Below are 12,505 nucleotides of genomic sequence, written 5' to 3'. Positions count from 1 at the left end.
GTAGCTATCCAAGGCATTCATATATGTTCTTTGTACAACAGAGAAATATTACATCACTGCTAAACTTTTAAACTAATAGCTGGCAAAATAAAGTTGAAAATGATAGTAAACCCAAGGCAAGAACTGAAATGGAAATTTGTACTTACTACCAGACTATAGTGCCAGTCTCACATTTTTTATAGGTTGGGAACTTCAGCGCTACCAGCTAACAGTAGGGGATGGGGAATGAAAAATATCTGCGTGCTCTTGAACGACCCATGTGTGACTATTTGGAACAGTGAATAGCACAATAAGAGAAAGCCTTCTGCTAAGTGATTTTAGAGAAACAGCAGGTCAAAGAGTCATAGATGAGAAAAGGGGGCATGTTTTGAAGCTTCAGCTGCAGATGTTAAGGAAGATCTTGGAGGGTGCTAGTTGCCAAAGGCAACCTACAAAGATAATGCCAGTCATGGCACCCAATCCCCTGGAGACTCTAGGTCTCAGGTGCAAGGACTAAGAACCAACTCAACAATAAAATTCTCCATAATCCTTGGTGCTAAAGATCCAACTCTGAAATTTTTGTTCATACTTCCTATGTTGACACTTTTGCTGTGTTCCTTATCTACTTCAAAATTCTTGCAATCCATTTATGCTAGTTGAGTTTCCCTTATTGTAATTGTCAGGTACTTTACCCTGAAAGGTACAAAAAAAAAAAATTAACGTCTTTCCCTGAATGATTTTACTCTTCATTAAAGAGAGAAAACAAAAGAATGAGTAAATGCTAAACTGTTATTTATTGATTGTAGGAGCACCAGACTTTTAAAGAGATTGATTGATCACTATGAGCTAGAAGAGTTAAGAAAAAATGTAATAAAAGAGGTGAAAAATAAGGATGGATAGGTATATGGGCCCACGTAACGATTGGTCTGGATTTTCTGGAACAACCCCAACTTGAAATATTTTGTATTGTTGCCTTCATGAGAAGCACTAGAGTTCAAAAGTTTAACAGTGATTACTACAGTAGTTAAGGATACAAGCTATTCCAAAGAGTGAAGACAAAGGTTTTCAATTTAAGCCACAACGACATTGCAGTTACTAACCAAACTAGTTTTACAGAGCACTTAATAATGTGCCAAGCACTGCGGTGAGTGGCCTGAGCTAGCCAGGCAGGGTTCCTGCCTTCGCTGAGCTTATTAGGAGACGTTCGCGTTAGAGTATCTGAAGCACTACACCACTTATTGAGCACCTATTTCATGCCAAGTATCGAACTAAGCGCCCTTCATATACTATCTCATTTAATCATCACAACAACGTTATAAAGTTAAGACCTAAGATTTTCAGTACTGTCTTCCAAGGGCACCTCATCTACTAGAAGTCCCTTACTACCAGACAAAAGCTGCGAAACATTTTGCGGTATCAAAACGGTACAGGACCCCAACTCCCCAAAAATGTTCAAAAGCAGCCAGCGTACTACAGGAAGCATCAGGCGGAGGAGCCAGGGGCGAGGCGTCCCGGATCTCCCAGGCGACGGGATGCTCCGCGCCGCGCGGTAGCGGCGGCCCCGCCCTTCCTCCGGGTGCCCTGGGCCCCAAGCTCGCTTTCTGCGCCTGCGTACGCGCACTGACCCCGCCCCCTGGCGCCGCCGCCGCCGCCGGAGCCATTTCGCCGCGGCCGCTTCGATGCAAGTTGAGGTGCGCTTGCCGGGCGTCCCCGAGGAAGGCCGAAGTCACGGACGGTCCTAAGAGGGCTGTGCTCCCGGGCACCAGGCAGCGGAGGCCGGTAGGGGAAAGACTTCCTTGCTGCCCGTTGGGACGGCGTGGGGCCCCGCGGCTCTGCAGCCGGCTTTGTCGCGAAGCGCGGGCGGCGGCGGCGGTGGGGGGTGGGGGAAGGGTCGAGCCGCCGCGCCGGGTGCCCGGATTGCGGGGTGCGTGCCGTTTGGCGCACCGCGCTTGCGCTGCCCGGGGCCCCAACACTTCGCCTAGCAATTTCCAGCCCTGTCTTGGAAGCAGCCAAACCCCCCTACCTCCTCCGGCCTGCGTGCAGTGGTGGCGCTGTGGCTGCTCAGTGAAAGGGGGTGAATCGCCTGGGGGTGAGCCCGCCGAGGCGCCACACGCGCCTAGGGCCCGCCATCCATCCATCCATGCATGCATGCATTCATGCATGCATGCATGCATGCATTCCGGAAATACTGGGCACTGTCCTGCAGGCTCTGTGAATGGAGCTGTAAGCAAATGAAGCACAGTCCTTGCCCCTCCCTCCCAGTGGTTGCGGCCGTGGTGGGGGTCGGGACTATAGGAAAAGAAAAGTCTGAGGATTTTCAGGAAAAGATCATGAGAAATAAACGAGTGTAAAGAGAGAGAGCTACTCTAGAGAGGGTGGAAAGGGGAAGGCGTTTCGGAGGAGGTGGGCCTTTGAGCTCATGGGTGCAGGTCAACTGAAGACGCGGAGGGAAAGCAGAACTGCAGAGGTGGAAGGGATTAGCGCTTAAGCAGAGATTGGGAAGAGACTGAAAGGACATGTGACTGGAGTGTGGTGAGGATTTAAGGGAAGGATGGGTTTTAGGGTGGCCAGAGTGGCAACCGGGGAATGATTGAGGACGACATTGCAGTACTCCGGGTGTGCAGTCCTGGTGGCACGGGAGCTGGAGGGAAACAGACTGGATAGGAGACGTGCTTTGGAGGCAGAATTGGCTAATGGATTGGAGTCAGACTTGTATCTGGTTTGTGATTCTGGGTCCCTCAGGGGCTCTGTCTTCCTAGGGCACATTATTGTCACAGTTTACTTGCCTGTAAAAAGAGATGGCAATAATAATGCTTTATCCATATAGTTATTGTAAGGATTAAGTGAAATAGGTCATGTCGATGATCCTTTAAGGATACTGTCTGGCACATAGTAAAGGCTCTACATAGTTAGCTATGGAGGATCTTGAGGGAGTGGGTGACTCCCAGATTATGACATGGTGGATGGTGGTGCCATTTAAGGAGATGGGGCCACTGGGATTGGGGGGCAGGGGACAAGTTTGGGAAGGAAATTTTAAATTCTGTTTTAACTGAGATGCCAAGTTAGCATTCAAATGACTACATTAGTGCTGTAATTGGATAAACTTGATTTAGGAGCTTAAAGAGAAAGGACTAAATTTTCAATATACATTGGGCATCATTAGTGTATTGTTGATATTGAATATTATGGAGTTAGATGAGACTACATTCCTAGGGAGGAAGAAATTTGATAGTGTAGTCCTTCATATTTTATGTTACTCATTCACCCTAAGGGCTTGTTTTTTAAAATTATTCAGGGGTGGAATTTATAGTTAGATGTCTTCAACTTTCCACAGCTGTTCCATTGATAGGATCTCCCATTAATAGGGTTAGTCTGTGACTACAGAATAAACAGGTTTGTATTAGGGTCCAGTTTGACATTGGATTTAGGTGCTAACAAAATGCACTAAACATTAACAAAAATTTTTGATGTTAGTAATGGAGTATCTTCTCACAGCAAACTAAATTCTTAGCATATTTTCTCTGGTTGTAAATTTGGTCTCAGATATCTCACTTATAATTTAGACTCAGGTTTCATGTCTTTTGGTATCTTATAAACTGGGGAGTAGAGGGAGAGTGCCAACAATTATGGTATATTGCACTTCAAGAAAACAATATTCTCAAATTTTAATAACAAGGCCTAAAGGAGAGATGTACACAGTATTTAAGTTAACATTACTGTTTTCAGTTCAGGTATTGAATACTTAATGTATTTGGACTTAGTAATAAAGTATATAGCCTACAACTTTGAGGACAGTCTGCTAGGAGACATAATCGGAATGAAAATAAACTATTGGATGTGTACACAGTATGATGGATGATCATTTCTTAATATAGTAAGTAGGTTGGGTTTGAATTTAGGCCTCCACAGTGGGTGACTGGGAAAAGTTACTTGAACTTTGTATGCCCTAGTTTCTTCCTCTGTAAAAAGATGATAGTAGTATCTACCATATAGTGTTATGTACTATTGTTGTGAAGATTAAGTGAGTTAAAACACACAAGGTTCCTATTGTAAAAAGTGAGGCATTGTATAAAGATTTTTTAAGAAAAGATAAAAGTCACTAGTAGTCACCCAAAGGTAATCATTTTGGGGGGTATTTCTTTTCCAGTCTTGATTTATGCATATATACTTTTTATGTAATTAAAATCGTACAGCTTTGTATCCTGCTTTTTATTATGTCATAGACTTTCCATTTATGTCATAAAAATGTCTTCATAGGCAATTTTAGTAGCAGTTTGATAAAATATCCTGTACTTAACCTAGATTTTCACTAAATTCCAGTTGATTATTTCCAACTTGGTAATTTCCAGTGTTTGCTCGTGTAAATAATGCTGTTTTTAATTTTTGTTTTCTTAGGTCTGAAAAAAACGTTTGAATCATGGGTGATGTTAAAAATTTTCTGTATGCCTGGTGTGGCAAAAGGAAGATGACACCAACCTATGAGATTAGAGCAGTGGGGAACAAAAACAGGCAGAAATTCATGTGTGAGGTACTAAAGAATACCATTTACATTTATGTGGTTTTGAGGCTTATTTCGGTGTTAAAAGACCAATGTTTTCTATGGAAATGTTAATGTGTTACACATTTGATAATGTTTTCTATTGTGACTTGCATGCTATTCTGTCATTATAAATCATTTTCAAGTGAGCATTACTGTAAAACAATCTAGTAGGTAAATTATTCTAGTTGGAACTTGTATCTTCTTCAGCTTCCACTGTACCAGTAGTGCAGATCGGAAGGTTGCTTCAGCTGTTAGCACTTTCCTAAGTCCTGTAAAAAGTAGAGCAGTTCTTGATTGCTTTAAGTCAAAGTGCTTAAAATAAATACGAATAGAGCACTTGTTCTTGGGTGTTATAAAATCAGATTTTAATGTGGAACATTCTGTTACCTGAGAAGAGAATGTCTGAGCATATAAATTAATATTCTTGTTTTGGGATTAGCTTATCACTGGACAACATTCACGCTTTTTCTTAAGACAGTCAGTCCATGAATTTTCTTATGTGTGTTATTTTCAGTGTGTTTATAGAGTGTTATCTCCAACAATTAACTGTTATCTGTTAGTGGAGTGCTGAATTATAATTTTTTTTTTAAGTCTCAGAATTACCCAGGTCCATCTCAATAAATTTTTTTCTTGACTGTTAAAGGTTCGAGTGGAAGGATATAATTACATTGGCATGGGCAATTCCACCAATAAAAAAGATGCACAGAGCAATGCTGCCAGAGATTTCGTTAACTATTTGGTTCGAATAAATGAAGTAAAGAGTGAAGAAGTCCCAGCTATTGGGGTAAGCACTTATGGCCAGGCACTTGAAATGTATACGCTTATGCTAACCTAATATGTGTAGAGACTCAGGGTGATAATTTTTCAATGTTGTTTTCAAATATATTAATGTGTTCCTTAGCGAACCTTGACATCGTGCTTTCTCAGAGCATTGGGATAAGTTCCTGAAGATGTGATTTTGTTCTTATTATGTAACTGACTTGTGGGCTTAGAAAATTCCTTTAATCTGTATGTCCTATGGTTTTATGTATTTCATTCATTCATAAACTGATTTTTCAAAACCTGTTCTGTGTATTTCCAAAGATAACATTTTAAACAGACTATAAAAATAGTGACATTTTAAGACACAGTATTTGCTCCATTGTTACTTCTTTATATACTAGAGAAAATATGTCATGAAGTGAAATATTCTTGTTTTGATACCATGATTATTTTAATTATATTATGTAAGTTTACAATAAAGACCTTTCTCTAGTACTGTTTTTAAGAGAGAAACTTTATTTCTCATTTAATTAAAAAATGAAAATTTGAATTTTCACAAAAATAGAGGGATAATTGACAAAAAGATTCACGTTATGATTTAAATAGATCCCTTAGGTAACTTAAAGATTCAATTTTATAGAACCTTTAAGAATAATATCTATACCAATGTTTATAATTTATTTTTTCTGAATTTTTATATTCTGACTTGTTTATGAAGGTAAAAATACATGGTGTATTTTCTTCCATTGCTCTGGTCCAGAGGACAAGAGATTTTCTAGTATATTGTACCACTAGATAATTCTAGGATTTTTAATACATTGGTTTAACCATCTATAAAATGAAGGGATTGGACAAGATGATCTTGATGATTGTTTCTGGGTATGAAAACAGTTTTGCAAATATCTTTCAAATATTTGAAACCATTGGCACTTGCTCCACGTTTTATGACCTATTCTTTATCTTTTAGCCTCATCCTCTCTCTTGTCTTGCAGTATCTGGTCTGCTAGATGCAAATTCTATTTAATTTCCTTTTATGAGAAAATGTTTTTATTTTACCTTCTTTCTTGAATAATATATTTCACTGTAATAGGATTCTGGAGTGACAGTATCCTTCTTTAAGCACTTAAGGATGATGTTTCATTGTCTTCTTCCATTGTTTTCTGATGGAGAGTAAACTATAATCAAATAACTTCCCCCTATATGTAATGTATTGTTTTCTTTGGTTGCTTTTATTTTTTTTTTCTTTACTTTTCATTTCCATAGTTTGAGTATGATGTGAATAGGTGTGGTTTTCTTTATACTTATGCTGCTTGGTGCTTGCTGAGGTTTCTGAATCTGTAAATTTATGTCTTTCACCAGATTTGGGAAACTTTGGCTATTATTTCTTCTGCCTTTTTTTACCCTTCTCTTTCTGGGACTCCTACGTTAACATGTGTGTTAAACCTTTTGGTGTTATCTCAAAGGTCTCAGAGGCTGTCTTCTTTTTTCCTTTCTCACTGTTCCTCAGATTAGATGATTTCCATTGATTATCTTCAGATTCACTGATTGTTTTCTCTGCCAACTCCATTTTGCTCTTAAGTCCATCCAGTGAATTTTTTATTTCAGATACTATCTTATTACACTTTACACTTTTCAGCTTTTTCCCCCTCTTGTGGCATTTTACACTTTTCAGCTTTTTCCCCCTCTTGTGGCATTTTTTCTTACCTTCCCATTCATTATAAGCATATGTTCATAATGTCAGTGTGAATTTCCTTTATCCCATTGAGCATAGTTGTAATAGCTGCTTCTTGACCACTTATTCTAACATCGCAGTGCTGGGCTGTGTTGATTGTGTTTTCTCTTGAGATTGGATCACCTTTTCCTCTTTTTATGTCAAGTAACTTGGATTATATTCTCAGCATTATGATCATTATCTTGTAGAGACACTAAATAATGTTCTTCCAAAGAGTATTGCTTTAGTTGTTGTGTTGTCAAGCATTTAATTTTGTTGGACTCAATCTGCAAACACGTTTTAGATAACAGGTCAAATTTTACTTCAGTTTTCTGATTCTTTGCTAGGTGGCTATCCTGGGTATGTGTAGTTCGCAGGTTAGCCAGAGATTTGGGTAGAATTTGAGTTTTCACCCTCTTTACTTTCCAGGATTTCCTCCTTACTTTCTAGCAGCTTTGGTGTCCCCAAGCTCTTATCCTCTGATACTTTAGACCAGAAAGATTGAGTTTTCAATTGGAGTTTTAGCTGCCTCACATGGTCTTTCTTTGGGCTAAAAGCCATAATAAACAAGAGTTATATCTTTGCCGTTTCTTGCTTTCTCATTTCAAATCCTCTCCAGAATCTGCTAGCTCTTATTCACTTTTTAATGCCTACATAAAGTTGTGGGAATCTTTGGTATTTTTTTCTTTAGAGTTCATGTTATCTATAGAAGGGTCAGTTTTGTAGGAGCTTACTTGGCCAGACCAGAAACAATACCCTATTGTCTTCTGTTACTAGCATTTTAAGATGCACAGATCAAATGCTCTGACTATACATTTCCTATTTTCTCTCTCACTTTGTTCTAGCTACGCTGGCCTTCTTGAAGTTCCAGCACCTTTCTGTTATATGCTATCTGTATAAAATAAATCTTTCCATCAGAAAGATTGAAAATAAAGACATGAATAAAACTTTAGCAGGCAAATGAAGTACAAAGTAAAATGGGGTAGCAATATCAATATCAATAAATTTTAAGGAAGAAAGCTGAAAAGACAAACATCAGTTCACAGAGTCCCAATCCAACTAGCATTAGAAATGCTGATGTATATATTGGCAAAACTAAAATGGTAATGTGAGAAAGTTGCAAAGGGATCAAAAAATTGTACTAAACATTTGGAAATTTGAACTCTTGGTTCTAAATGAAAATTAAAAATTAATAGTTACAGGCTGTTTGGATAACAGTGTCTATCAAAACTGGAGTGCCAGAGGAGTAGTCATTTATTCAGAGGAATGTCAAGTGCTTTTATTATTGCATAAGAAATAGTTTTTTTTTTTAATGAATGAACTAATAACTTTCAGCTCAGCAATTTAGAAAAAAACGGGAGAAATTAATAAAAATTCAGATATTGCTGAATTAGAGAGCACAAAAAGTAAAAGTGGTAAATAAAAATTTTAAATGCTCTTTGTAAAAGATAAAATAGTCTATTCTAGGTCTAATTTTTTTTAAAGAAAAGTTAATACTGCTGATTCACAGTCTTATGAAAAACTCATATGGTTAAGATGGGTTTGAGAATTCAGAATTTTTTGTATTTTAGAAAAGTAATATGATTCACATTACCATACTTTATATGACACCTTTAGCGTATCTGAGATAGAACCCTAAATCAAACTTTATTACTATGTTACATTAATGAGTTTATAAGAGAAAAATATCTACTCACTGGTCAGCTTAAAGGTTTTTTAATTTCATAAAATTAAATGTTTTATTACCAACAAAGTACTTAGGAAATGGAGTAGAAAAATACTCTTTGACATGCTGAAAGGTATCATGTGACAATAATAGTAAATACTGTACTAAAAATGAGTCCTAGAACAGAACTGCTCAAAGTGTTTGTTATAGATTGTGAGGAGATTAGTACAAAAACGAGTAATCATTTAGAATCACCTAGAATGTGGTGACAGCAATTTTGCATTTGTTGAATCTAAAAACTTTGGCTTGTATTTTGTATGTCTGTTTCATATTTCTAGCAGTTCATTTTTTGGTATATTTTACAAAAGTATTGTTCCCAGTGGGTTACGTGAAAAAAACTCAAGGCCAGTTCTTCATGGCAGGTAGTTTGAGATGCACTGACCTAGGGGAATTTCTGACAAGACCAGAGTGTCAACTATCACCGCCATTACTCAGTGTAATGCAGTAAGTAAAAAGAGATAAAAGGAATTTGTAATAGAAGAGGGGGAAATGAACTATATGAAGAATGTAATTGGAAAATTTTCTTATTCACTGTAGCAGTAAAAATTATAAAGAACTTAATATGTAGTTTGCAGGACCTATAAGAACAATGCAGCAGATTTTTACTGAAGGATAGTGTCAGGAACTCTTAAGAGTCCGAGATTTTAACAGTTCGGCCTGCCACAATTTCATAGATGCTGACAGAAGACACAAGACTTCTGAGTCAGGGACAAAGGATGTTCTTACTCATGGGATAGCAGGCAGCACAAACTTCATGTTTGCATGGTTTCTCCCTTGTCCCCAAATCTCTTGGGAAACAAATCTGCCTCCTACCTTGGAGGGCGATATGATCTCTGTCTTCCAATGTATTTGCTGTTCAAACATCCTTGAAAGGATGTTTAAACACGAATTGAAGAAACCCAAGATATCCATGGAGAATTTGTCTCAACAGATGAAAGAGTTGGTGAAATGTAGAGCCATACTGTATTTCTGGATGGGAGGTTGCATTGTTGTAAGATGTCAGTTCATTATGAAGAAGTCAGTTCTCCTGACTAAATTGTATCAGCAAGATTGGTTAGCAAGAACAAGCGCCTGACAAAAGGCAGCAAAAAAGGAGCCAAGAAGAAAGTGATTGACCCATTTTCTAAGAAAGATTGGTGTGATGTGAAAGCACCAGCTATGTTCAATATCAGAAATATTAAGAAAATACTAGTCATGCGAACTCAAGGAACCAAAATCGCGTCTGATCGTCTCAAGGGTCTTGGCTTTTGAAGTAAGCCTCGCTGATCTGCAGAATGATGAAGTTGCATTTAGAAAATTCAAGCTGATTACTGAGGATGATCAGGACAAAAACTGCCTGACAGATTTCCATGGCATGGATCTTACTCAAGACAAAATGCACTCCACGGTCAAAAATGGTGGACGATGATTGAAGCTCATGTCGATGTCAAGACTACCGATGGTTATTTGCTTTGTCCGTTCTGTGTTGGTTTTACTAAAAAACGCAATAATCAGATTCGGAAGATGTCTTATGCTCGGCATCAGCAGGTCTGCCAAATCCAGAAGAAGATGATGGAAATCATGACTGGAGAGGTGCAGACAAATGACTTGAAAGGAGTGTTCAGTACATTGATTCCAGATAGCATTGGAAAAGACATAGAAAAGCCTTACCAATCAATTTATTCTCTCCATGATGTCTTTGTTAGAAAAGTCAAACTGCTGAAGAAGCCCGTTTGAACTAGGAAAACTCATGGAGCTTCATGGTGAAGGCAGCAGTTCTTGAAGAGCTACTGGGGATGAGACAGGTTGAATGAGCTGATGGATATGAGCCCCCAGTCCAAGAATCTGTTTAAAATTCAGACTTTTCACTGTGACAAATAAAACCTATTTGTGATTTTTTAAAATAAAAGTGTTAGTCCTACTACATGTTAATAAAGAATTTTAATTATTTCCAAATTACAGTAACTAAATTGGCTCCAAAGTGGAAAAAAAACCCCAAAAAACAATATATTAGAAAATAATGCAGAATAAGTTTCAGGATAGAAAAGGCCATTTTATGGAGAATATAAAAAGCAGAAACTAGATTTGACTAGAGAACCAAAACTAACAAAATACCTTTTGGGCAATAAGCAGCATTAATAAAGTTAAAAGGAAAAGGACAAAAATTTTTACAGCTTGTATGACAGAATGAATAGCACCGAGATGTTAAATTCTCAGGAGTTAATGAGAACAGAATATCCAGATAGAACAATGGACAAAGAAAATGTAAATTAAAGTAATAGGTTGCTATAACAAAAACCAAAACTAATGTTAATAAGGATGTCAAACACATTCTGTAATTCTCAGAACTGGAAAGAATTAGAAAATAGATAACTCTCATAGTGCTGGGCGATACGGAAGTCAGCAACCTTTCTACGGGATATTATGATGCTGTTTTAAATGTTGGCACCTTTTAACCCAGGAATTTCGCTTTTATGAATTGTTTTGTAAAATAAGCCAAAGTACAAAGAATTTATGGCAATGTTGTTTTTTAATTTCTTTTAAGATCAGCTACAATCTAAATACCCATCAACACGATATTGCTTGAGTAATGTATAGGGAGAGAGAGAGAAAGAGTGAGTGAGTGTGTGTATGTGTGTGTGAGTGTGAGTGTGAGTCAGAGAGGGAGAGAGAGACAGACAGGTGCTATGTGCTGTTGAGTTGGCTGACTCCTGTCAACTCTGTATGAATGAGTGATGTCCATATGATGTGCTGTCCTCAACAGCCCTTTCTCAGCTCCTGGTGCCTGCGACTTCTTTTGTGGAGTCGCTCCAACTCATATTTGGTCTTTTCCTGCTACCTTCTATTTTTCACAGCATTATTGTCTTTCAAAGACCCTGCTTTCACATGATGTGCCAGAAGTTAGGACACTCCAGTTTTGTCATTTTTGCCTCCAGCCATGTTTCAGGCTTAATTTGCTCTAAGACCCACTTGTTCATCTTCCTGGTAGTCCAGGGTACCATAGAGCTCTCCTCCAACACTGTATTTCAAATGAATCAATATTTTTCCTTTCAGATGAATCAATTTTTTTCTTGTCAGCCTTCTTCACTGTCCAGCTTTCACATTTGTACATAGTAATTGGGATTACAAGGGCGTGAATGATCTTAACCTTGGTCTCGAGTGACACACTCTTGCTCTTGGTGATCTTTCCTAATTCTTACATTGCTTCTCTTCTGAGTCTCAACTTCCTCTTGATTTCTTGGCTTCAGTCTTCATCTGAATTGATGACTGGACTAAAGTAAGCAAAATCTTGTAACAATTTCATTTTCTTCATTTGTCCATGTTCAAGATGTATATTCTGTAGTCATGATTTTTGTCTTCTTGATGTATAAATGCAGGCCTGCTTTGGCACTTTCATTTTTATCAGAAGTCATTTCACATCATTGCTACTTTATGTATAGTACACTAATACATTGGAGTAGTAAGTCATTAAAATTCATGTAGATCAATATTTAAGGAAGTAGGAAATGTATATAAAGTATTTTGCATTTTGTCTTAGAACTTCGTTTCCTCTCTGGAAATCTCTTCTCCCAGATACACTCTTGGTTGGCTCCTCACTTGTTTCATGTCTCTTCTCAAATGTCACTTTATGAGTGTGGCTTTTCCTGTTCACTTTATTTAAATAGCAATCTCTCAGTCCCTATTTTTCTTTTCTGCTTTATTTTTCTCTGTAGTATTGTATCACACTTGACATACGTGTTCCTTGTCTAGCTCTGTGAGAATACAGAATTAGATATAGCTCTGTAAGTCCAGAGCACGTCCGCTTCGT

The 12,505-nt window shown here is 37.9% G+C and overlaps 1 protein-coding gene across 8 annotated transcripts in view; it reads left to right on the top strand.

The window, feature by feature from the left end:
• The first annotated feature begins 1,620 nt into the window (after positions 1–1,620).
• DHX9 (DExH-box helicase 9) overlaps positions 1,621–12,505 on the top strand; it is a 92,758-nt gene continuing 81,873 nt past the window's right edge. For 6 of the 8 annotated variants that reach the window (XM_039881287.1, XM_039881291.1, XM_039881289.1 and 3 more), the window contains exons 1-3: positions 1,621–1,758; positions 4,375–4,507; positions 5,163–5,303. In XM_039881287.1, coding sequence (XP_039737221.1) covers positions 4,397–4,507; positions 5,163–5,303 — 252 coding nt within the window. In that variant the 5' untranslated portion in view covers positions 1,621–1,758; positions 4,375–4,396. Of the gene's footprint in view, positions 1,759–4,374; positions 4,508–5,162; positions 5,304–12,505 lie in introns of those variants that run through there. The other 2 variants (XM_039881294.1, XM_039881293.1) reach the window with 2 other exon arrangements.

The sequence above is a fragment of the Pteropus medius genome, unplaced genomic scaffold (assembly GCF_902729225.1).
Source record: "Pteropus medius unplaced genomic scaffold, Ma_sr-lr_union100, whole genome shotgun sequence".
NCBI classification, from domain to species: domain Eukaryota; kingdom Metazoa; phylum Chordata; class Mammalia; order Chiroptera; family Pteropodidae; genus Pteropus; species Pteropus medius.
The sequence above is the reverse complement of the archived record's forward strand: the minus strand, read 5'-3'. Positions and strand labels throughout refer to the sequence as shown.